Raw genomic sequence first — 26,259 nt, forward strand, 5'->3', positions numbered from 1 at the left:
TTCTAGTAAAAAAAAAAAAATACGTTTACATAATTTCACCTAAATCAAATTAGTTTTTATTGTCAGGTCAAAAATAATAATAGTAAAGTTAGAAATAAGATAGTAGCATTCCATAACTTAAAGCAGCAATTACTGTACACGATGATTTTTCTTTCTATGATTTCTTGAAGAGAACTCAGAATTTTAGTTGAGCAATCAAATCTCATAGACTCATAAAGATTCGTCTTTTTTTTTTTAATTCATATTGGATAAATAAATAAATAATCTATATCAGATTTTTTTTTCTATGAATATTCTTAATTTGGAAGAATATTTAATTTTGGTGTGAAATTTGTGTGATGGGGTGGTGCTTCTAGACGAATATAATCATACAAAATTCCTTGAAATGGACTTGTATTATTGGGTTGTGAAAAAAAGATTGAATTATTTCCCTGTGCAAGAAGAGTGCCTTTTATATCAACGTTGAAAAGCCAATAGAACCCATGAATTCCATGTCTAGCTATGGTGTTTTCTGATCCAATAACTCCACTTGTAAATAATGGTGGATTTGCTTCTGATGAATTCTTCACCCGAATCTAGCTCATTACATAAAAGCAAAAAAAATAAAATAAATAATAATATATAATCCAAAAGTACTTAATAAGTATTAATTCAATATAAAAGTATTAATAAGTATTAATTCAATATGCCAATGAATTATAGCTTAAATAGCATAGTTTTCCCATACTCAATTAAGAGGTTGCGGGTTCGAGTCTCCTATCTTTGATAAAAAAAAAAGTATTAATTCAATATGTTCATTACACATCATTAAGCATGCATAGTTATTATTTTAACAGGGTCCAACAGTCCGGCCCGTTGGGTCGAACCGAATTTAGTTACTATAATTTTGTTTTGGTTTAATTATTTTGTAAGTTTTATAGTTTTAGTTTTATCAAATTTTTAATTAGATATTTATATTTTTTTTAATTAATTTCTTACACTGATTTTAATTTTGTAATTAGGTCATTTTCATGTTAAAAATATTAAAATTAATATAATATTTCTCTCAAAAATATGTGATCAAAAATCTAATTAAATTTTTAATTATGAATACTTGCAAAAAAATATTCAATTTATTCTAATATATTTTATATTAGGAATGATTTAATTATAAAATTAAAAGTAATGCAAAGACTCAAATGAAAGAAAAAAAATATAAAAATCTAATTACAAATTTGATAAAACTACATGAATTAACAGAATAATTAATCTTTTTGTTTTTTATGTAATTGTGTAACTTTTACACAAATAATTGATCACATGTTATTATTGTTTATAAATTAATTTTTTTTTCGTTATAAACGTTATTAGCCTTAAATAATTTTATTTACAAATTTAAATTAGTAAGTAGGGTTATATGATTAATTTTATGTTTGATATACAAGACTTCTAAAATTGTAAAGAATACATCAATTAAACAAACTGAAACATATTTTTGTTTTATTCATTATTACTTAGCTAACATGTTAATATAAAGTTAGATATCCATATTTTAATATGAATGAAAAGTTGAAAACTTTTATACCTGTAACTCGGCATAATGTACAGAGGCCAGAGCCACTCGCAATTTGTAAGTTCCATTGGCATTCACATTTTCCAAATTGAAATTAATTTGCCAAGTGGTTGCTTGGTATGTCTTATTCTCCTTCTTCCTAACAAACATCAAAAGGAAATAATTATAATTATATTTATAAATGAGACTATAATCACATGAAACCTATTTCAAAATAAAAACTTATTCTCAAATTGACATTAAATACATCAAAGAAATTTAAAAAATTTATTATTATATTTTTAAAATATATTCTTAAAACACAAATTAGTTAAATCTTAACAATAATTAGGTTTAATTATTCTGTTGGTCCCTATAGTTTCACAAAGTTTTTAATTAGGTCCCTATACTTTTTTTCTTTTTAATTGGGTTCTGCACCAATTTTTTTTTTTCAATTAGGTCCCTTTTAATAGTAATTGGCTTCATTATATAGGGACCCAACTAAAAAAAAATTAGTGCAGGGACTCAAATAAAAGAAAAAAAAAGTGTAGGGACTCAATTGAAAAAAAATTAGTGTAGGGACCTAATTAAAAGAAAAAAATGTATAGGGATCTAATTGAAAATTTTGCGAAACTATAGGGACCAACAGAGTAATTAAACCCAATAATTTTATATGAAAATATAATCACATGAAACATATTTGAAAATAAAATCTTATCCTCAAATTGAGATTGGCAAAATAAAAGACATGAAAAATAAAACAAACCTGTTAACCTGAGCAAAGAACCAATCTTTTGTATAGTCACTTGTGCCAACATTGTATACTAAGTCTTCTTTTGGATACAAATCAGCATATCTCTCCCACAAACCATATTGCCTATACCTGCTACCCAATCAATTATTAGAATTTCATGTTAATCAACTCTTGTTTACACACTTTTTAAATTCAAATGTAGATATAATAAAAGAGTTTAATTTTAATACACTGATAGTATAAAGTATTTTATATTATAGTTCAATTATATCTATTTTTTGAATAATTATTCACTGATCGACTCAAAAGAATTATTTTTGACAACATATTGTTATTAGATGTATATATAAAACTATTTTTATATTGATAGTGTATCAAAAATTAAATATTATAATAAATTAGTAAAAATCAAGTAGAGTGAGTTTATAGTTTATTGGTTAAATTACACAGTTGGTCCCTATACTTTTAGTGAAATTGCAAATTGGTCCTTACACTTTAAAAGTTTGTAATTGAGTCCCTAAAAAGAATTAAAATTTGTAATTTAGTCCCTGCCGGTCAAAAAGTGTTGATTTAACAGAATATTCTCAGAATATACTGAGAATATTCTGTTAAAATAGAGAATATACTAAGAATATTCTGTTAAATCAAACACTTTTTAAACGATGGGGACTAAATTGCAAATTTTAATTCTCTTTAGGGACCCAATTACAAACTTTTAAAGTGTAGGGACTAATTTATAATTTTATTGAAAGTGTAGAGACCAATTATGTAATTTAACCTAGTTTATTCAACCTAGTAGTGATAAAATACAAATTAAAAAAAATACTTTTTTTAGATGTACAAATATTTTTTTTTAATTGTCACTATTAAAAGTTTAGTATATTCTAAAATTAGCTATTGATATAACAATACACTGAACTAGTGAATTTTAAAAGGATGGATAAAAAGCAAAAAGTAAAATATACTAATTACATTATTTGTCTAAAATAGTACTAGTATTAAATTTAAAAGGTTATACAAAGGGATTATAATATTATATTGCATGCCAATTATGAGAAATTAAAGAAGAATATATGAACAAACCTATCTGTATGGTTGACATAAATTCTGTTAATGTATTTGGGGTTAGGATCAGGAACATAGAACTCAGCAGCAGAACGATCAGGTATACCTATTTCCCACAAAGTAGCACCTTCTCTTGGTGCCTCATAAACAATTTCACCCACATTAACTTCACTCCCTGTGTTCACACATTTGCATCCCCAGGTTAAAATAATAGTTTAGAGAACAATAAATAATTAATTTCTTGAAGGATTTTGTAGTAAATTTATGTTTTTTCTTTAAAATAAGTAAGTTGTTTCGGCCAATGAGTTATAGTTCAAATGACATAGTCTCCCTATACTCATTTAAGAGGTTGCGGGTTCGAGTCTCCTATCTTTGGTAAAAAAAAAAAAAATAAGTTGTTTCGAATTTGAAAAAAGATAATTGCCAAATAATAAGAGATATTTAATATTAAAATATTTTTTAAGACCTACTTTTTTTAAGGACTTTAAAAATCAATCACAATAAATTTTGGAAAACTTATTTTGTATTTTTTTTTTAATTTAAGAACTTATAAATTAATTACAAAAGCTTTCAAAAGCCTAAAGTAATAATTTGTTTATTACCTGAAGTTATGTTAATGACTTTATCATATTTATAGTCACCAATGTATCCTTTGACCCAGGAGTAGAGATTATATTCCCCAGGGAGTATGTTAGTAATTGAGAAATAGCCTTTATCATCAGTAATGGTCCAAAATTGATAACCCTGTCAAGAAATTAGATTAAAAGAAAGTTAGTTTCTACATAACTGATAATTTAAATAAAGTAGTATATTTAAAAGGTTTAATTATTTATGTTAGTCCTTATAATTTTATTAAATTTGTAATTAGATTCTTATAAATATTTTGGAGTCTCGTTAGGAACAAACTTAAAATTAGTCAAGACTTGAAAATCAATAACAAATAAAGTGGAGAAGTTCAGTTTATAAAAAGCTAAGGTACTTAATAAAATTAGTAAGTTGGTAATCATTAAAACAGCATTAAATAGTCTACTGGTATATTATTTGATTTTATATAAAATATCAAAGATTATTGCTGAGGAAATAATTTCAATACAGAGGATTTTTTTATGGAGTAAAGAAGATTGGAGGAATTGTATAACATTGGTAAAGTAAAAAGTGGTGCAGGCTTCTAAAATGTTAGGTGGGTTTGGAGTCAGGGACGCAATGATTCATAACACAACACTTCTATTTAAGTGGTACTGGCGGTTTATAAAGGAGTGTCCGTTGTGGAAAAAAGGTAGTATGTTCCTATAATGATCTAAATCTTAATGAGCTGTTATCATTTCAGGAATTACCTACTAGAGGGGGTTCATAGAAGGATATTTGTCAACAACAATTTAGGAAGCAACAAGTAAAAGATAAGATGGTTACTGGTTTGTTTATGAAAGTTAGTGATGGAAGAAGAACTCAGTTCTGAGAGGATGTCTGGCTACGTTGTGGTTCATTGAAAGATCAGTTTTCAAATTTTTTTTTTCATAGGAGAATGTAAATTTTGGGATGGGTTAGAGAGAATTTGAAACTTCTAATGGAGGAGAGAGCTTTTCCAATGGGAGTTGAAACTTGTGAATCAATTACATGATATTTTAAGGCCAGTTAAGCTAGCGAATGGCACAGAGGATAGAGTTATATGAAAGCTTGATAGACAAGGAGTATTTTCTACTAACTCATTTGTGCAGGTGTTACAGGCAAAAACGCTTTCGGAGGACGTAACAAGTTACAATTTCACTAGGTCTATTTGAAAAGAGTTAGTTCCACCAAGAGTAGAGTTGTTTGTTTAGTTTGTTTTCATAGGCAGGGTGAATACAAAGGAAATGTTGAGTCGGGTCGAAATTGTTAATTAGAAAGATAATGTATGGGTATTATGTAACAAGGATGTTGAATATATTCATCACTTGTTTTTTTATCGTGAATTTACTTGGCAAGTATGGTGTGCATAAATATCCAATTTTGGCAAACAATGGTCTTTTCCAGAAACGTTGAAGGAATATTTTTAAAGATGGACAGAAGTAACAAATAGAAAGGAAGAGCACAATAAGTGGTTGATGTGTTTATTTGCGATCATCTGAATGGAAAGGAGTAGAAGGATGTTCAAGAATAAAGGAAAATGTATTCATGAAATTATCAATATATCTTTTCTTAGCTACAAGGACTGGAGGAGTATGGATCTCTTTTGTTGTTGAAGACAATGGCAAAAATGACAATGGGATAAAATTTGGTGTTGTTATGTTTTTTTTTTTTTTTTAAAGGGAGTATATATTAAAATTAGAGATGGTCCATAATATCCAAAAAAGGCCAAATTGGTTACAACTAATGGAGACTCTTCCACCCAATTTAGTGTGGATAGAGCTAATCTTGCTAAGTTATTTGCAACTCTATTACCATCTCTCCTAACATGAGAGATTTGTCTACTTTTAAACCTATACAAAAGTCTTTTGCAATTTGACACTATAAGCCCAAGATTGTTTAAGAAGGGGGTATCTTTCTCTATAGCCCTGATTACGTTTATGTTATCCCCTTCCACCAAAAGGTCAAAAAAACAGTCTTCCAAAGCCATATTCAAACCCAAAAAACATGCCATTACTTCTGCCTCCTCTATCGAATAAGTAGTTGAAATATCCCATGTAGCTGCCAGCATAATAACTCCTTCATGGTTTCTAATAACTGCTCTTGCTCCAACCTTTCCCTCTTCTGTGCAAGATGCATCGAAATTGGGCTTGTAGAGATTCGGCAGTGGTGGCTCGCAAGACGACACACTATTGCTACCTGGAGGTGGCTCTGTGGATGTCGCGGCAGAGGCTTCTCTGAGCCCGGTAAGCTCCCGAAACGTGGATGATGCCATATCAATGATCTCCTGCATGTCCATTAATTTGCCTTCAAAAATTAATTCGTTCCTTTCCCACCATAATCCATGGAGGCACTCCAAGAAGAGACCCCTGAATTCTTTATAGATTCTCCCCAGCATCTTTTCAATCCACCTTCCTATTGATTGTTTTGTTTCTTGATCTGTTCTCAGGTTGAAAGGTGATAAGAATCAGAATCTGTGTCCAAGGACAGTCTTTGAATAGGTGAATATTTGTCTCTTCTCCCTTTCAGCATTTGGAACAAAGGTTTATGTCTCTGATTCCTCTTTTTTCCAGGTTAGATTTTGTGGGTAAAGCACGTGAGATTAATCTCCAAACAAAATTCAAAGTCCTTTAGCTTGCTTTGGTTTTTCAAAGTTTTTTTCAAGAGAAGTCCAGACGCTAGTTTGGATTGTTTTCTTGTGCTAAATTTTCGGGTTGGGACCTAATGAGATGGTATGCCTTTTTAACCTCAAACTCTCCTATTCTAGAATATTTTCAATAGTAGCAATCTTCTTGCTGGTTAATGTCAAGAGGTAGTTTTAGAATTTGCTCGACCTTAAATTGTAAGAAAGTCTGTTTAATTATCTCATCCTTCCATATTAATGAGTCTTGATCGATGAGGTTTTTCACTATGACTTCCTAATCAAAATTAGAGCAAGGACTCCAGATTTTGAAACCATTTTTATGAGGAAGCCACGGGTCACTCCAAATTCTTGTTGTTCTGCCCAAACCAATTCTCCACAGCCCTCCTAAATCAAGAACCCACTTAGCAGACCAAATGCTCCTCCAAGTATAGCTAGGCATGTACCCAATTTCAAACTTCAGAAAATTTTTTCTGTTAAAATATTAGCCTTTAAGGTCCTTGCAGCTAGAGAGTCGAGATTCTTGATGAGTCTCCAACCTTGCTTGGCAAAGAGTGCTTGGTTGAAAGCTTCAAAACTTCTTTGACCTACCCACAAAGGTTGGAATTCTCAAATATTTTGAGTGATTCTCCACTGACCTTATCTCTAACCATTCTTGTATAAGCTTTTGTCTGAAAGGAGGCACATTTTGGCTAAAGGAGAGTTCGGATTTGTCCAAGTTAACTCTTTGTCCATAAGCCATTTGGTAGGATTGAAGGATGTTCTTGATCTCTGTTATGTCTTGGTCTGATGCTCTCAAAAAAATTATGCTATCGTTCGCAAAGAAAAGGTGAGAGATCTCTGGAGCTTGTCTTGCAATCTTGATACCTCAAATAGCCTTCCTTTCTTGAGCTTTTATAAGCAGTCCTGAAAATACTTCAGCACCAAGGATAAACAGATAGGGGAATAGCGGGTCCCCCTATCTAATGCCCCTAGATAGGGTGAACTGCTTAGATGGTGTCCCGTTTATGAGAACTGAAAAAGAAACTGAGTTGATGAATCTTCCAATTAGTTCTGTCCATTAATCCGGGAAGCCCATGGCCCTGAGAACATCTATCAAAAAATTCTATTCAAGTCTATCATAGGCTTTTATCATGTCCAGTTTTAATCCCACATAACCTTTGCTTCCCGTTTTCTTCTTCCTCATGAAATGGAAAATATCAAAAGCAATCAGCCCATTGTCAGTGATCAGTCTCCTGAGAACAAAAGCACTTTGAAAATCACCCACAATTTTAATTAGGACTAGCTTTAGCTATTGGCTATAGTCTTCGTTGCTATCTTGAAAATGACATTGCATAAGGAGATTGGCCTAAATTCTCTTGTGTGCTTCAGATTCTTTGTCTTGGGAATTAGGCATATGTGAGTCTTGTTTAGTTCTAATAGGTCACCTCCTTCATTAATATAATTTAGCACCCAATTGGTTGTATCTTTTCCAACTACATTCCACATTTTTTGGTAGAACAGAGCTGGTAATCCATCCGGACCTGGGGCCTTTGATGGGTGCATCTGGTTTAATGCTCATTTGACATATTCTTTTCTGAATTTTTTTATCCAGCACATTAAACGCCTCTTGTGATATTCTCCCCCTCACTACATCAGCCATCTATTCCACAGTTTATGTGCTCTCTGCCCTGAAAAGGTTTTTGTAGAAGTCAACAATGATTTCTTTCATCTTTTCCTCCTCTTCAAAAACAATTCCAGCCTTATCGGCGATTCTTTCAATCCGATTTCTCTTTTTTCTTTGGGCTGCTTCTTGATGGAAAATATGGTATTTTTATCACCGGACTTTAGCCAAGTAGCCCGGGATCTTTGTGCCCACCAAACTTCTTGGCACAGAAGGTCATCTAAATCAACTTGAATCTCCTTTACTTCCTTCACTGTGTCCTCGGTTTGAGTGGGAGCTATTAGCTTATCTAGTCTTCTTTGTTTCTCATTTATTTTCTTTAGGATTATTCCAAAACTTGCTCACCCCCATTCGGTTAGGACTCTTCCACAATTCTCTATTCTTTTATTGATCTGATTTGAGTTGCTATTCCATGCTCTTTTCACCACATCTTTGCATTCCGGGTTCCCTAGCCACACCTCTTCGAACTTGAATAGTTTGGGCCTTTTTCTTCTCTTCAATGTCTTTCCTTTTACATCAATGAGAATGGGACAGTGATCAGATTGGTATCTTTAGAGATGTCGTACTATCGCTTTTAGGAAGGCTTCTTTCCAGTCTATAGATGCCACTGCCCTATCCAATCTTTCCTGAATGTTTGCAGCTCCTGTTTAGTTGTTCGACCATGTAAAGGTGTGTCCTACAAAATCCAAATCAAGTAATTGGTCGATCTGCAAAGTCTTTTGAAATCATTTTACCTGAGTATAAGTGACTGGTAAACCTTCTTGCTTCTCCTTTTGTTCATGAACCTAATTGAAATCACCAAAGACAAGCCATGGCATGTTTCGGGCTTGTCCAAGGATGTTCAAAAGATTCCATGATTCATGTTTGTTTGTTGTTTCTAGATTATCATAGAAGCCCGTGACTCTCCAAATCTGCTCACTCTCTTCTGCTTTAACCTCCATGTCTATGTGGTTTAGGGACATGGAAGAAACATTAATCTGGATAGAATTATCCCACAGAACTGCAAGGCCCCCTGCTCTGCTTCTACCTTTTCCGGAACAGTCAACTCCTGCAATGTTCATCATTCCTCCTCTGTTTCTTATCCTATTTAATTCATCTACTTTTCTCCTAGTCTCTATTAGGAACACCAGGTTGAAAGTTTGTTGTTTTAAGAGCTTGTTTAGGGCTCTCACTGCCCATGGGTTCCCAAGCCCATGGCAGTTTCAACTTATAAGTTTCATTGGTTTAGGCAGGGCTGTTGCCTTGCAGCCTTTGCCTCTCCTCCATTTTGTTCTCTTTTTTGTTGGGACTTTCCTCTTCATCAGACTTCATGACATCCTTCTCTTCATTTCTTCTTTTCTTTGATTCAGTTTCTGGCTTGCTTGTATTATGGGTTTGGCTTGGTTTGTTCTTGCGAGTCTCTTCCACTTTTTTTACGGTCTACTTGGGCAGCCTCTTTATTTTCTCTTTTCTTCCTTTTGTCATTTGTGTTCTTTTCACTTTCTGTTTTCTCCTTTACAATCTCTTTTTGTTTTGTTGCTCCGTCAACTTGCCTAACTTTTTATACGTTTTTACTTTCTTCTTGCACCTTCTCTTGCTCTTCTGCTTTCTTCTTCGTCTCTTTCCTGGTTACTTCAGCTTCCTTTTCTTATGATGGATTCTTTGTCTCTTCCACTGTTAGGTTGGCCATTTGCTCCAGCACACTTTCTTTCTCTATCTGAGTTTTTTCTTTTTCTGTCTAGGCATTGTTCCTTCCTAGTGCCATTTATTTTTGTTCCTTTTGCTCTATTTTGGTTCCTGTAATTTCTGATCGGATCCAGGGCCCCAACCCCTTTGTCTTTGAGCTGCTGTCCACTTCTTCTGCATTCTCGTAGGATGCTTCATCGTGTCCTTTTCTTCCACAAAAATAGCAGCAAGTGGATAATCTTTCATATTTGAAGTCCACCCATGTCTAGCCATCTTATTTGCTCCCCCATCTTATTCTACTTTTTTCTTCGTCTCTTTCCTGGTTACTTCAGCTTCCTTTTCTTCTGATAGATTATTTGTCTCTTTCACTATTAGGTTGGCCATTTGCTCCAGCACACTCCCTTTCTCTATCTGTGTTTTTTCTTTTTCTGTCTGGGCATTGTTCTTTTCTGGTGCCATTTATTTTTGTTCCTTTTGTTCTATTTTGGTTCCTGTAATTTCTGATCGGATCTAGGGCCCCAACCCCTTTGTCTTTGAGCTACTGTCCACTTCTTCTGCATTCTCGCAGGATGCTTCATCGTGTCCTATTCTTCCACAAAAATAGCAGCAAGTGGATAATCTTTCATATTTGAAGTCCACCCATGTCTAGCCATCTTATTTGCTCCCCATCTGTATGCCCTTCTTGATAGGTTCCGTTAGTTTTATCCATATTGTCGCTCTGATAAAACTTCCTTTGTCGGGGCTGGCTGTAAATAACTCGTAGTCAATGACATATCCTACTCAAGCGGCTATCTTCCTTCCCAAAATTGTGGTCTTGCAGTGTTTTGGCATATTCCAGATCTGAAGTTTGATCTGTGCTTTTGAAAAATCCATATCTGATGGGTTGGTTCTTCTTTCCCACTTTCTGGTCAGTAGTCATGAGTTCTTGAAAGTCCAAGGTTCCCTTTTTAGCACTCTCCTCATGTCAGCTTTCTTTTGAAAGAAGAATTGGTACAGTTTTGGCTTGATTTCTTCCATTCTGAAACCTTCTAATTTTTTTCAGATGTTGTACGTAGTAGTCTGCATCATATTGGGTTGATGAATTTTTCTGTGATTAGCTTTCCTATTATACTATGTTTGCATTTTTCTATACCCTCCTCTACATCTTTCTCTTCATACTCTATGTATTCCTCGTTCTCTTCTGGTGTATCTTCTGTGTGTATTGTATTTTCCTTTTCATATTCGATTACTAATGTTTCCATTGTCAGGACTTGGCTATGGGAATCAGCACGAAGGCGATTAATCACGATTTGTGGGGGCAAACGGCACTATTCACTACACTACTTGAAGCTGTTGGGTGTTGTCCTACCAGACCTTACCAGGAGAGAGGATATCTTTAAGGCATGTTAATTTACTTTCTTTTTTCTTTTTAATAATATCCTGTTTGTGACAATTTGGTGTTGTTATGTTATTTGATTGTTTGGTTGTTGCTTTATGTGTTTGTTCTGTTTTCGTTCCATTTTATTGTGTTGAACTTCTTTATTTTAATTTTTTTTAATTGGATTTTTACACTGATTTTAGTTTTTTAATTAGATCCTTCGTACAAAAAGTTATAGTTAAACAAATATTTCTCTGTAAATTAAATGTATCTATAATTAAGAACCTATTTTAATGTTTGGCCACATATTTTTAGAAAAAATATTCTATTAATTTTAACATTTTTGACATGAAAAGAATCTAATTATAAACTTAAAAGCAGTGTAAGAATTTAATTAAAAATATAGATATTTAATTGTAAATTTAGTAAAACTATAGAAACTAATAGAATAATTAAATTTATTTAAAATAAAATCAAAACTTTATTTAAATTGATGATTACTTTTAAAGAGAAAAAATAAATGCAAATAAGTTGGTTACCTTGGATTCCCTTTGCCAAGAGCCAGGCTCTCCTGGAGAAGCTAATCCCACAGAAGCACTGCTAACTGGGATGAATGCATCACTCATGTACCTTTGCATTTTTAATCATACATCAATACACCCCAAATTAAACTTTATAAAGTTCCATTTCCAATAACAATTATGTTCTTTGTACTTTAATTTCTTTTTTTTTTTTTTTTTTGTATTTTAGTCAAAATACTTTCTATTATCTGATATAATTTGAGATTTATTCGCCTGAATTCATTATCGGTTATAAGAAAAACGTGAAATTTTTAATTCCTAACAAGTAAAATTTATTGAATTTGAAAAGGATGTTAATAAATACCTGATCCGTTATTAGTTAATAAATATTGGACAATTACAATTAAAATATACCTTTTTCAATTTTTTTTTAATTTTTCACGCTATTTTTTAGTTTAATAGGTTAAAAATTTATTTGTTGCGGATTTAAATTTCATTTAATAAGTTATTGCAAATCAATAGATTGTTATATGTGCAGAAATCGAATTTTCAATACTTATAAGTTAACTATTGACTAATTAAAATTAATTATTTTGAATTGTCACATGAGTTCAGCAAAAAGAAGAGGTAACAATAAATGGAATTTAAATCCTCTAAATTTTTAATTTTATTTTAGAAGGTAAAATGTGATCTTTCACAATTTATTTTATAGGTAGAATAAAAAAAATATAAAAAAAACTCAATAATAAAAAATTATATTTTATCTTTTAAAATAAAAATTTAAAATTTAGACTATCTAAATTCCAATAAATGAGTACCTGTCTCGGACAAGCAATCTTCCTTCAACTTGACCCCTTTGCTCAGCTTTCACATACTCCTCCGAAGCTGGAAACTTATAGGGCCAGCTTTCAATTTCATTCACCATCTGAACATTATTATTTTATTTTGATTTTCAGTTTTTTCTTATACAGGGTAAAATAAAGAGTTAAGTATGATTTTGATCTTTAAAGTATATGCTAACATTTTTTTGTCTCCAACTTTTTTTTGAATACAAAATCGTCTCCAAAATTTAACTTGGTTTTAAAATCGTCCTTACTTTAGGGACTAAAATCATACGGAGGTAGCGACGAAAGTAGAGGCAAAGATGGATCGTGAACAGCTTTTTCTTCTTCTTCTTCTTCCCTTCTCATTTCTCGTTCTTCCATTTTCTCTTTAGAAACACTTTCTTTGTGTTATTTTTTTCTTTTTTTTTATTTTATATTTTTTTGTTATAGGTAATTTAGTCCAAAATTTTAATATTTAAGTAAAAATGACCATTTTAAAACTTGGTTTTAAACCTTAGGGACGATTTTGTATGAAAAAAAAAAGTTGGAGACAAAAAAAATTTTCAGCATATACCTTAAATTAAAGACCAAAATCGTACTTAACCCAAAATAAAACAAGACTAATCGCTTCAATGTTTTTGAAAAAAAATTATAAGATTTTATAGGATATTGAAAACATTTTATTCTTCTTTAGTCACTTATCCTATTTTTTGAAAACATTTTTAATATCTTTTTCACTCAACAATCTATAAATCTAACATAAAATATTTTTCCTAGAAATTATTTTTTTAGAAATGTATGAATTTTTCAAAAGTCAACCTGTTGTCTGGCGTCGTCCCAGAGCCCGGTTGGGCTTTCTCCATTAGAGAGTGAATTAAGATATATAAATATGGGCCCATATACTTTCTTCCAGGCTTCATTGGGCCTAAACCTCATTATCAGATCTACCCCGGAATAGTGTGTGCTATGGAATACCTACAAACAATATAAAATTTGAAATATTATATCGATTCATATTCTACCCATTCTTCAACCAAACATGAATCAAATAATTTAAGTAGAATTTTACATTTTATTCTCGTATGTATACATAATATATTTGTAGCATCAAACGTAAATAATACTCCAATGTAACAAAGATTTATACGACAAAATTATAAATTCAATAAAAAATAAATACTCATTTTTAAAAATTTTTTTAATAGTAATTTTTCAGTTTTACAGACTAATAATTAATCTATCATCAATTTAAATTTTATTTAAGAATTTGTCTTTAACTAATAAATTATTATATACACAAACATAATTTTTTTCAATAATGTACTACTCGACCAACCTAACCTAAATTGATTATTCATCTTTTTACTTTAGAGGATTTAGTGTGGTAAGACGAGAGAGCTTACGGATAGAGAAGTGGGGCCGACGTGAGAAGCGAGATATTGTTTGAGCGGGCCGCCGGATCGGAACTCATTGCTTGGGGTGATGATCCAGAAGCCGGTGGACTTGGGTGGATCCATGGATATCCAACCATGAACTTGGTTCTTTCTACTCTCACATGAATATTGATACTTGTCATCCACCTAAGTGCAACCAGCAAAATTTAAATAAATAAATAAATAAAAACAAAGCATTAGGTCCACAACCAAAAAAGAAATTTCCACTCAATAAAAGTGAAAATGTCATTAAAAAAAAAGGTCCGTTTAGAAAGTTTTAAAAGTTATTTTTTTGAGTTTTTGACTTATAAAAAATAGTAGTATTAATGTCTAGTACAATTTTCAAAATCAAATTGTAATTTTTTAAGAAACTATTTAAGTGCTTATAAAAAAATTAAAAAAAATGACTTTTCTCGTAATAAAAATTTTTTTATCACATTTTTTTTAAAATATGAACTTTTAGAACTAAAAAATTAAATATAAAATAATTTATTATTATTTTTAATATAAATATTTATTATTTAAATTATTTTTTTTTAATTTAATTAAACTGTTTATCCAAATTAAATTTAAGTATAAAACACTAGACTAAAGAATCCTTTTCATTTTATTAAGATAAATTACTTAATTTTGGAGTCTAAAGAGCCCTTAATAAAAAAAAAACCTAGGACACTGCAAATTTAGTGGGGTAAGCATGTTTGTAGAATTTAGTAATTTAAACAAAATAAAATTAAAATATTTGAAATATAAATTAATCAATTAAAAACAAAAGAAATTACCAACACATTAGAAGAAGAAACCTTGAATTATTTGTTAAGAAATGAATATTATTATTACCTCTCCTTTGAATTGAGGCTCAATAGGATTGAGAAGCAAGACAGCTTCAGGATAAGCAAGAACTTGGCCTCTTCCTTCTTCTCTATCATCAGGAAGAGGCATAAATCTCTGTCTGTCCCCTGCTACCACCATGTAATGGAACCTTACCAATTATCAACAAAATCATCAAAAGATTATTGATTACAATATAAACGAGCCTTAATTAACTTTTTTTTTTATCATAAAAATATTTGTTCCCAAAACCTATCCTAGAATAAATAATTTCATAATCTGGTGTTAAACATTTAGATTTAACTTTTGTTATCCTAAAAAAAGAATTTAAACATAAAGACAAATAAAGGATAAAGTAAATTTATACAAAATTTGTACGCAAAACTAAAAAAAAAATAGTGGCTTTTTTTTTAAAAGACAACATCTATATACATCTTATTAATTTTTGAAAGGTTTAATTAATCTGTTGGTCTTTATAATTTTATTAAATTTGTAATTAAGATTTTATTTTTTTTCAATTGAATTTTTATATTGCTTTTAATTTTGTAATTAGGTCATTGTCATTATAAAAAATATTAGAGTTAACAGAATAATTCTTTGCAAATTAAAAATACCCACAATTAAAAATCTAATTAGATCTTTGATCATATATTTTTTGAGAAAAATATTTCGTTAATTTTAACATTTTTAACACGAAAATAACTTAATTACAAAATTAAAAGTAGTTAAGGACTTTATTAAAAAAAATATAAAAATTTAATTATAAATTTGATAAAATTATAAAAATAAAAAAATGATTAAATTTTTTTAAAATAAATAATTTCATGTTATTTTTTTATTTTTTATTTGATTGCTGATTCATAAATTAAATTCATAATTTAATGAAGTTTTGAGAGTGTGACGTACTTGTCCTTTCTAAGCTTGAAAGCAATCCTTGTATTGGAGAGATTGAATCCTGGCCATTCATCCAAATGCTCGTATATTGCATAGGTATAGAACCCCGACGACCCACTAACCATTACAAACCTGTTTTATTTTGTTTTGTTTTGTTTTGTATAGACAATTTATGTATTATGGACAAATAATAATTAATATAAAAAGTTTATATGATTATTATATTTAAAAAATGTTCATTTTAAATTTAGTGTAAAGTCAGATCTTTTTCAAGGTATAATACCAGATTAAATCAAATATGAATTAGAAAGTATTCTTTGAGAAGGTATCTATTATCTAACAACTAAAATATAGGCTGAACTACCTACTAATAAATGTTTACAAGATCCAAAATTGTTTTAAATATTGCCGTAAAAAACAGAATAAAAAAGGAGTAATATCTCAAATTGATCTTTAATCATTTTTGTATTAAAAAAAAGTCTTTCCAAAAAAAATGAAAAATTAATTTTTAATTTTTTTAAAATATCAAATAAATTAGCCTCTAATAATATAAAAAGATAATTAACCTCTAATATTTTAAGAAAATGATAAATTAGTCTTTAATTTTTTATATAAATATCATGATTAAAATATATTAGGAATTGTATAGAGGAGGCAATTAAACTATTAGTGAGTTGGCAAAATTTGTTAGAATCACACACAAGACATGAACCACCATACTTACCACTATAAATACTCTACTCTCTATTGTAATAAGTGTGATTAATATACTTCTTATGAAAGCAATATGATTTTATTTTTTCTCTGATTCACTTTACTCTTTTTCTCTCTTTCTCACTTCTGTTTCTTTTCTACCCTAAGTCTCTGATACCTTTCTTGATATCAGAGCATAAGTTCTAATCCATGGATCCTGTTAATCCAACCATAGCTTCTGCAAATTCAAGTTTTTTGACTGCTTCGGTGAAATCGAGAGTAACGATTAACACTATTTCCTTCAAATTAAATGACAACAACTTTATGCCGTGGAAGCACTAGGCTTTTGCATTTTTAAAATCAAATAGCCTCAAATATCATCTCAACATAAAAAAAATTTCTAAGAGATACGAGTCTGAAGAGGACTAGCTCGCCGAAATTGAATCGAAGGAGTTCTTGTAGTAAGAGCAGGATGATCAATTCCTAGTGGCATGGTTATTTGCCTCAGTAGATCCGAGCTTTACAAGCTTGCTGGTGGAGTGTGAATTCACAAGCAAGATCTGGTCCAAATTAGATGAATATTTTTCGAAGAGATTGAAATCGTAGGTGAAATAACTGAAAACGTAGGTAAAGGCTGTGAAATTCCAAATTTCGGTGTCCGACTATATGGCACAGATCAAGAAAATTACCAATACTCTCTCAACCCTAGGAACACCTCTGTCCAATGAAGAGTTTGTTGATGTTGTGGCTCAAGGTTTAACCGAGGATTACAGCACTTTTCTCACTAAAGCAGAGACAATCACCGAAAGTGAAGTAGAAGTGTTGCCAATAAATCCAGATGAGCTAGTTTAGAGGTTCAAAAAGGTGAAATTAGGATCTATGCCGGTGCATCTATCTTAGTCCAGTGAAACTAAGCCAGATTCAAGTGAGAGGCGACAAGGTCAACAACAGCACCACGATTATCAGCATCAAGGCTTTCAAGAACAGCAAGTCTATCAAGATCGAGGTCAAGGCTTCATAGAAAGAATGAGGCTCAGAGAATAATACGAATTTGCCAACACTTTTTATGTTCATACCTTGTCTGTTATCTGTCAATACCTGATCTGATCCCTCATAGTCTAAGCTTGTAATGAGATTGTTGCTGTCAAAGGTCAGATGATGTGAGGCACCAGTGTCCAGGTACCAAGCCTTATCGATGAAAGGAGTGGTAGGTGGTGCAGCAGTTACGAGAGCCTTGGCCTGCTGGTCGTGTGATGAATGTGGTTGATGGAACGAGTGAGACGGAGGTGCAGGTGAATGGGACACTTAGCCATGTGGATTCAAATAGTCTTGATTGCACCTATGGAAGTACTCCTACATTGTGTGACCAACTCTCCCGCACAGTTGACACTTCTGAAGCCATAGAAATTGGATCGGCCTCCTCTGAAGCCACATCCTTGGAACCTTTGGCACTGAACTACAATTTCTTAAGAACCTTTGGTTGCGCATGTTTTCATCAACTTAGATATTACCAACCTCAAAGTTTAGTTTCAAGCTCCAAAAATGTCTTTTCCTTGGTTATTCATCCTTCTGCAAGGTTATAGATGCATGGACAGCTTCAGAAAAGTCTACATCTCTTGGCATGTGCTCTTTGATGAAACCGAACTTCCTATAACTTTATGTTCCCTCACACCAACCACAAACTCTCCAGCTCGGTTCCGCATCTTCCCACCCTCACCACCATCTCTTCCACACCAACTGCATCCCTGAGTACTCTACCTTCTCCACTGATAAAATTGTGAAAGAATAGGAAAAACAAAGAAAATAACTTTTATTGATTATTGATTAATTGAATTGTACTGAAGTGTATTGTAAACTATGAGGATAAAACTAAATATATATAGAGCATTGTCCTATGAAAGATAAAAACAAATAAAGATAAGAAGAGAAGATAACATAAAGATAAGATAAGATAAATTAATAAAGACTGAAATTAGAACTGAATTTATGTATTCTGTTGGGCTGAATTTGTGGGCCACAAGACTTCTTTATTGTTGTCATGGGCTAATATAGAAGAGTAGTTTAATACGCCCCCGCAAGCTGGTGGATGGAAGATGTTAATAATCCACAGCTTGGATAAGTTCCAATGAAATTGTTGAGGAAGACGCGTCTGACGTAGTGACGCGGAGGAAGATGCGTGCGGCGGAGCTTGAGCTGCCGGCGGCAAAAATATAAAAGGAGATGCTGTACTTGAGCAGCGATCTTCAAAAAATGCGTGCGGCGGAGCTTGAGCTGCCGGCGGCAAAAATATAAAAGGAGATGCTGTACTTGAGCAGCGATCTTTAAACAATTGCGTGCGGCGGAGCTTGAGCTGCCGACGACAAAAATACATAAAAGGAGATGCTGTGCTTGAGCAGCGATCTTTAAACAATTGCGTGCGGCGAAGCTTGAGCTGCCGACGGCAAAAATACATAAAAGGAGATGCTGTGCTTGAGGGGGAGAGAGCAAGCAGCGATCTTCATAAAAAAAAAGAATGAAAAAATAAAAAATAAAAAAAAATAAAAAAATAAAAAAATAAAAAATAAAAAAATAAAAAATAAAAAATAAGCGTGTAAAACGCAACAAGATTGATCTTTAGAGGGCGTGTATGGCGCAATAAGAGTGGTCTTCAAATGGTGCGTAGAGCGCAATAAGAGTGCAGATGGAACTGCTAGAACAGATGCAGATTGAACTGCTAGAACAGATGCAAATTGAACTGCTGAAACAGAATACTGACGAAACTCCCGGAAGAAGTTGCAGATGAAATACAAGAAGGCGCAGACGAAATTGCTGGTAAAGAACCGGGATAATCAAAACTGTGGTAGAATTTTCACTTGGATGCATGTAACTAAATCTATGATTATTTATTGTGGGAGGAAGTTTGAAAAAGAAGCAAGGTGATTTCTCACCGAAGAGATGATAACTTATATATCCTCTCCTCAAGGAGGATACCATGGCTCTGATACCATGATAAAATTGTGAAAGAATAGGAAAAACAAAGAAAATAACTTTTATTGATTATTGATTAATTGAATTGTACTGAAGTGTATTGTAAACTATGAGGATAAAACTAAATATATATAGAGCATTGTCCTATGAAAGATAAAAACAAATAAAGATAAGAAGAGAAGATAACATAAAGATAAGATAAGATAAATTAATAAAGACTGAAATTAGAACTGAATTTATGTATTCTGTTGGACTGAATTTGTGGGCCACAAGACTTCTTTATTGTTGTCATGGGCTAATATAGAAGAGTAGTTTAATATCCACCTCCATATCCTACTCCTCCTGTCTGTGTATCTAACCCTTCTCCCATCCCCGGGTCATCCAAGTTATTCCTTAGTATCTAGTGCCATTCCCACCCAATCCCAGGTTTCGGGGACTATTGGCAATACTGATTATGTTGATATTTGTTCTTTACCTAGCAATATAAATTCTATTCCTTGTATTTATGTGTTTTTCTCAGGTACTGCAAGGTTAGCTACTAATGCTGGAGCTGCAATAGTCATGGATCCTGGCCGCATCTATCTTATGGTGACTAGGATTAGAGTTTGTATTTTTAAGTCGAAAGTGCTAGCATCTCTGGTTCCAGAGCACTAGCCATGTCCCATTGGAAGGCGGCGGTGGATGAAGAGTATGCTGCTCTCATTTGCCACAAAACCTAGACGCTAGTTCCGACCACACCTGCTATTGCTGCATCGAGTGTAAGTGAGTTTTTCGGGTGAAATGTTAACCCGATGGCCAAGTACAAAATACAAAGCAAGACTCATCGCAAAAGGATTCCATCAGCGAGAGGGGCTGGACTATGATAAGATTTTCAGCCCGATGGCCAAGCCAGCCACTGTGCGGATTGTCTTATCTGTTGCCATGACTTTTGGGTGGAAAATTCGGTAGTTTGACTTCAACAATACGTTTTCGAATGGGGATTTGTCTGAAACAGTTCACATGGTTCAACCTGACAGCTATATGTTTGGTTCAAGCTTGGTTTTGCAAACTTGACAAGGCACTCTATGGCCTCAAGCAGGCTCTTAGGGCTTGGTTCCTCAAGCTCAGTGAGGCTTTAAATAGGTTCGGTTTCTCCAGCACTATGTCGGACCCATGCCTATTTGTTCGTCACTGCTCCAGCTCCATTATTTACCTACTCAGCTATGTCAATGACATTCTTGTAATAGGAAACAATCCCTCTGAAGTTAATACTCTTATCAAGCAACTTGATGCAGTTTTTACACTAAAAGACCTGAGTGAAATGAGTTCTTTTCTGGGGCTTGAGACAGTAACAACCTCAAATCAGTGCATGATCTTGCAGCAGTCTAAATATATTAATGATCTTTTGAAGCGAACACACTTGGCTGATGTGAAACTAGTTGCAACCACATGATGAGTAGCTTAAAGCTATCTGCAGCTGGAGACACTCCCTGCAAAATCTCTTTCTCTATCGCTCGGTTGTCGAAAGGGGCTTCAGTATGTCACGATCACATGGCTGGATATTACCTATGCAGTCAAAGTCTCGTAGTATATGCACTCGCCGTCTGAGCTGCAATGGAAGGCAGTCAAACACATTTTGCGATACTTGGCTAGTACATCTAAAATAGGGCTCCATATTCATAAAAATTTGGAGTTCTACATCATTGCCTTCTGTAGCTCAGACTGGGTAGCGGACCTTGATGATCGAAGATCCATCACCAGGTACTGTGTTTTGCTAGGAAATAATCTCATATGCTGGTCGAGTAGGAAGTAAGCTGCTGTCTCACACTCAAGTGCAGAAGCAGAATTTCGTACTTTAGCATAGGCAATGAATGAGTCCATATGGTTACAAAAGCTTATGTGTGAAATGTATCTTCCATCAGGTCCTATCCCATTTTTTTTTGTGACAATCGAAGCATTGTACTGATGTCAAAGAATCCTATCCTTCACCATAGGTCCAAACACTTTGAAATAGACCTGCATTTTTGTCCGTACCAGAGTTGTCCAACAGCAAGCTCATGTGGTTCATATACTTTCTCATGATCAAGTGGCCGATGTGCTAACCAAGCCAGTGTCTCAGGCGCAGTTTCTCAGTTTCAGACCTAAGCTTTGTGTAGGGCTTAATAAAAAAATAAAACAAACAAACAAACACAAATGGGCCAAGCCCATAACTTTTCCTTCTTTTCTTCTACTCCAACGGCACAAAGAACCCTTGAATCCAGCAATACACACACACATGTTATTACATTGCTTCAGAATTTCTCACCGCTACTACTATGCTAATCTCCCCTTCCATTGTCACTTCTTCAACAATAATTCCATACAATTTTATTTCAATTAGTTTCACTACTCTTCTTCTACTCCAACTCTATTACACTCTATCAAGTGTGCTCTCTTATGTTGGTATTATTCCAAAACTTCATTGAAGTAGCCTAAACTTGAAGAAGAGGAAAATAACCTTTAATTCAAGTATTACTAATTATTAAGCCATTAAAGTGATTCTTTAGCTTGATAATTATCTATATCTTTAATTTTTTATCATGTTTATAATTATGGGTATTAATAAATTCGAAAATTTAGGGTTAGGGTAAGATAGAATTTGGGATTATTTGGTATATAGGTTCTATTATATCAATTGATGTTAAGATTAACTTATTAGAGTTATTATTATGTTTGTGGTATTAGATACTTAAAGGAACCACTCTCCTTGCTTGTTGGAACCTTTGGAGTAGAAATTCCTCGTTTAAATTTTAGTCTGTGAATAAACTTTGTATCTATAGTTAAATTTTAGCATTCACATCATTTTTATAATTATTGAAAATAATTTTATAATTTATTATTTAGTTATGTACTAACTTATTTGTTAATATGATGTTTATGTTAAATATTTTACAAAGAAAATCCCACTTGAGACATGATATTTTACGTTGAAATGAATGAAGTGGTTATTTGAGAAATTAAACTATAATGTAAATATTATCTTGCATATACACTTTGAATGTAAATTTAGTATTGAATTTGGATAAAGTTATTACATGAATTATTACTATTGAATTGATAATGTATTTATTGATTTGGTTGACAACCTTTAACTTGATCATAATTTGTATGTCAAAATATTTTGGAAGGTTCTATAACAGAAACTACAGTTAGCGGCAGTAAGCGCTAGACTTGGTGCACTTTGTCAGTATATAATTGCATTTTCAGGACCATATGAGATGAAATGGTTCCTGTCTGTTTTATGTCCACAAAATTAGTGGAACATGTCTGTTTCAGAACTCACACGAAGAAAAACAACCTAAGTGTGATTTCTGTCTGTTATTTTGACTTTTCTGGATTAGATAACATTCCGCGTATATTGTTATAAATAAAGAAATTTGAATGTTTGATATTTATAATTAATTACCATTGCGTTTGAATATAATTTTGTCACTATTATTAATGTGGATTTATTTTAACTAAGAGTTTACTAATTATACAAATGTCTCTTGTGGGGCTATAGATGCTCTGCTTACTTACTGAGTTGTAAAACTCACTCTGTTGTTCTTTCATTTTTTTAGATATGGGCATTGATCCTAATCCAACTTCATCAATTCTGCTCTAGTTTTGTTTGTGTTGGTGATTCTTTTACTGTTTAAGGACTTAATATTTTGTGTAAATAGCCTTAAAGCTCTTTAGACCTATTAAATTGCTCCATGTGATATAGGCAGGATCTATCTTTGGTGACTTGAGTATGTTGCTTGTAAATATCCTAGCATATAAAACTAATAGACTATGCTTTGCTGTAAATATTTAAGATATGCTGAGTATGTTTTAAATATGAGGTTGAGAATGTATTGTCTTTTAGTATAATTGAAAATTCTATTTATTCTAGTTTAGGTCGTGACACTTTGAGTAGCCTCACCACCACCCTCTGGTTGAGGGAGAATGTTAGGAGTTGTATAGAAAAAGCAATTAGACAGTTAATAAACTGACAAAGTTTGTTAGAATTACACACAAGATATGAACTACCATATTTATCATTATAAATACTCTCCTCTCTATTATAATAAGTATGATTAATATATTTTTTATGAAAGCAATATGATTCTATTTTTTCTTTGATTCACTTTACTCTTTCCTTCTCTTTCTCACATTTATTTTCTTTCTACTCTAAGTCTTGGTACTTTTTAAAGATATTAAATTGTCTAAAATTTTTTATTTGTCATGGATTAACTTATCTAATATTTTATAAGGTTAAGAGATTAATTCGTCATTTCTTTATGTTAAAAACTAATTTATACTACAATAAGTGATTAAGGATCAATATAAAATGTAACTAAAAAATATTGAGACATGCATACTATCTTATTCTTAACTATATATAAAGGGAATACGACATAGATTGGTGTCTAATTTTCTATTTTAAAATATATTTTAGTATATATAATTCATAAAAAAAACTTTTTTTATTATATTAAATACTTGAATCCAACACCTTTTGACTAAGTTATAAACAATTCATCATCCCAATGAATTCTATTTTTACTATTTTATATATATTTAATAAATAAAAAGTAAATCAATTGACACATTAATATTTATTGATACACTTATGTATATAATAAAATCACTTATCTGAAAAAGCTTTTTGGGTTTAAACACTAAATTTTAGATTTTCTTTCTTTTTCTGTTAATCGTATCTTAAATTTTTTTTGGAAGAATAATAATTAAATTTTAAATATTTATTCATAAAAACTCTAATATTATGGATAAATCTATTTTTTCAAAATAAACAAAAACATATAAATGAGTATATATTTAACACGAAAAATGCAATAATATATATGCAAGATATAAAGTCGAATTAAAGAACCTTTTATCAATGTTGAGTGGGGGATACAATCCCTGAAGGGAAGAATTCCACATTCTGGTGAATGATAGCTCCACTTGTTCCTCATTTTCCACTATCACACTCATATTTGTAGCTTCCATTCTGCACAAAACATTCTCAAAGTTTTACTTAATTACACAAGAATTATTATATATCTTAATAAAATAGAGTTTAATTTTGATGTACTGATAATATAAAATATTTTATATAGTTATACAATCACATTTGTTCTTTTAGATTACTATTCATATAATTAATGTAAAATGTAATTATTTTTACTGATATGACATTACGTAATTGAATACACGTGTAAAATTATTTTATATGAGTGTGCATCAAAATTAAATTCAACAAAATAATACAAAATATAAAAGGAAAAGTCTAGGGGGCCAACAACTTTTCTAAATTCTGACCAACATGTAACCATAAAAAAAAAGTGAGTCAGGATAAAATTTCACACCAATCTCACATCATTAAAATTATTATTAATAGCTATTTGATAACTACAAATCACAAAAGTTACTGACCCTAACATTACTCAGTATAAAATATAAAGCCGTGAATTGAAAAATCTCACATTCTCACCTGTCAAATTCACCTTTTTTCCTCTTTGACTTACCTTCATCCCACACCATATCAAAGTACCTACACACATTGATTCGAAGGAAAAATTAATTAATTTCTTATTTCTAAAGAAAAGAAGAATTGTTGTTGCACTTATCGAGAAACATTTGAAAACTATATTAATTGTTACCCTCGGTTAGATTCCTTGTTAAGAAGTTCAAGCAAATTGTCGATTCCATTATACCGAATCTCTGTAACAAATCCTTCAGGATTTGATATTGTGACCTCAACTATGCCATTATCCATAACCACCTGCGCCACTCCAAAAATAATTAAATTTAAATTAGTGAAACAAATCAAATCATAATTAAGCTGAAAATAAATAAATAATTTTGAAAAAATTAGGAAAGCGCAGAGAGAAGAAGACATTGATGAAAGGAAGTGGATTACATGTTTATCGTGAATGTCCAAGCGCACCCCTGAGGATCACACAAATTAGTCTCTTCAAATTCTGATGAAAAAGAGAAAGAAGAAGAAGAAGAAAAGAGAGAAACCTGATGAATAGGTAAAAGAAGAGAGGAAGAGGAAGAGGAAGAAGTAGTTGTTCATGGTTGTTGGTGGTTGAAAAACGTTGCTTTCTGGTTGGTCCTCGTTACCGTTGTTTTTGTCTTTGTATTTTCATTTTGTCTGTTGCTCTGAACTCTGAAGAAAAGCCATTTATGTCTTCTTCATTCACATGGCTATGGCTATGGCTATGGCGGAAAAATATGGAAATTCCTCCTTTAAGGGTAAGCATTTTAGACATACCTGAATATATTATATTTATTGTTTTTCTTTTTTGTGAAAATCTCATTAGATTTATGTCATTAGATAATATTTAAAGACAAAGTATATGGAGCCAATAAAGTACTGTACAATGTGAACAATAGGATTTTAGAGATGTTCGATTCAATAGAATATCAGATGTTTATTATTCTTTTTGGATGTTTATTTTTTAACTCATATTGGACTAAATAAATAGCTTATTGTACATGTTGTACAAATATTCTATTGGCTCTCTAGCAGGATTTATATTTAAATAGTGAATTTAAAAAATAAATCAAATGAAACTTTTTCACAGTACATAAAAATTAATTCAAGAAAATAAATATAAAAAAATATTTTTTACTTTTTAGATTCCTACTTATTTTCTTAATAATTACTATCAAGTATCAAGTTATTTTCTTTCAACATATCTGTTAAGTTAAAAAAATATTAAGAAGGGTAATTATTATAATAATAATATATTGTATAAGTAGATATAATTAACCGTAAATATTTGAATACATGGTACTAAGCCATTATAATTTATCTAACAGTGTTATT

The 26,259-nt window shown here is 31.6% G+C and overlaps 1 protein-coding gene across 4 annotated transcripts; it reads right to left on the reverse strand.

The window, feature by feature from the left end:
• Nucleotides 1–210: 210 nt before the first annotated feature.
• On the reverse strand, nt 211–25,688 carry LOC107607917 (uncharacterized). 4 transcript variants are annotated; one of them, XM_016309812.3, is made up of 16 exons: nt 25,449–25,688; nt 25,345–25,373; nt 25,085–25,206; nt 24,916–24,975; nt 24,313–24,432; nt 15,792–15,911; nt 14,895–15,036; nt 14,028–14,204; nt 13,444–13,599; nt 12,619–12,725; nt 11,819–11,909; nt 3,953–4,094; nt 3,369–3,525; nt 2,298–2,414; nt 1,565–1,691; nt 211–575 (listed from the first exon to the last, which is right to left on the reverse strand). In XM_016309812.3, the coding sequence occupies exons 1-16, from the start codon at nt 25,501–25,503 to the stop codon at nt 297–299; spliced, it is 2,001 nt and encodes a 666-aa protein (XP_016165298.1). In that variant the 5' UTR covers nt 25,504–25,688; the 3' UTR covers nt 211–296. The 4 variants fall into 4 exon arrangements, with proteins under 4 accessions (XP_016165298.1, XP_020962179.1, XP_020962180.1 ...); XM_021106520.2 differs by having other exon boundaries at nt 15,792–15,896; nt 25,449–25,642; XM_021106521.2 differs by lacking the exon at nt 15,792–15,911 and having other exon boundaries at nt 25,449–25,642.
• Nucleotides 25,689–26,259: the final 571 nt, after the last annotated feature.

Source organism: Arachis ipaensis, chromosome B7 (genome assembly GCF_059453495.1).
Source record: "Arachis ipaensis isolate K30076 ecotype BB chromosome B7, ASM5945349v1, whole genome shotgun sequence".
NCBI classification, from domain to species: Eukaryota; Viridiplantae; Streptophyta; class Magnoliopsida; order Fabales; family Fabaceae; genus Arachis; species Arachis ipaensis.

Bases quoted from the DNA above. Each gene is read 5' to 3' on its own strand.
- LOC107607917 (XM_016309812.3), bottom strand. From the start codon at position 25,503: ATGAACAACTACTTCTTCCTCTTCCTCTTCCTCTCTTCTTTTACCTAT. The intron at 15,037-15,791 runs GTACGTCACACT...ATAATTGGTAAG, and splicing joins TTCAAGCTTAGAAAGGACAA to GTTCCATTACATGGTGGTAG. The intron at 3,526-3,952 runs GTAATAAACAAA...GTGTGAACACAG, and splicing joins AGTCATTAACATAACTTCAG to GGAGTGAAGTTAATGTGGGT.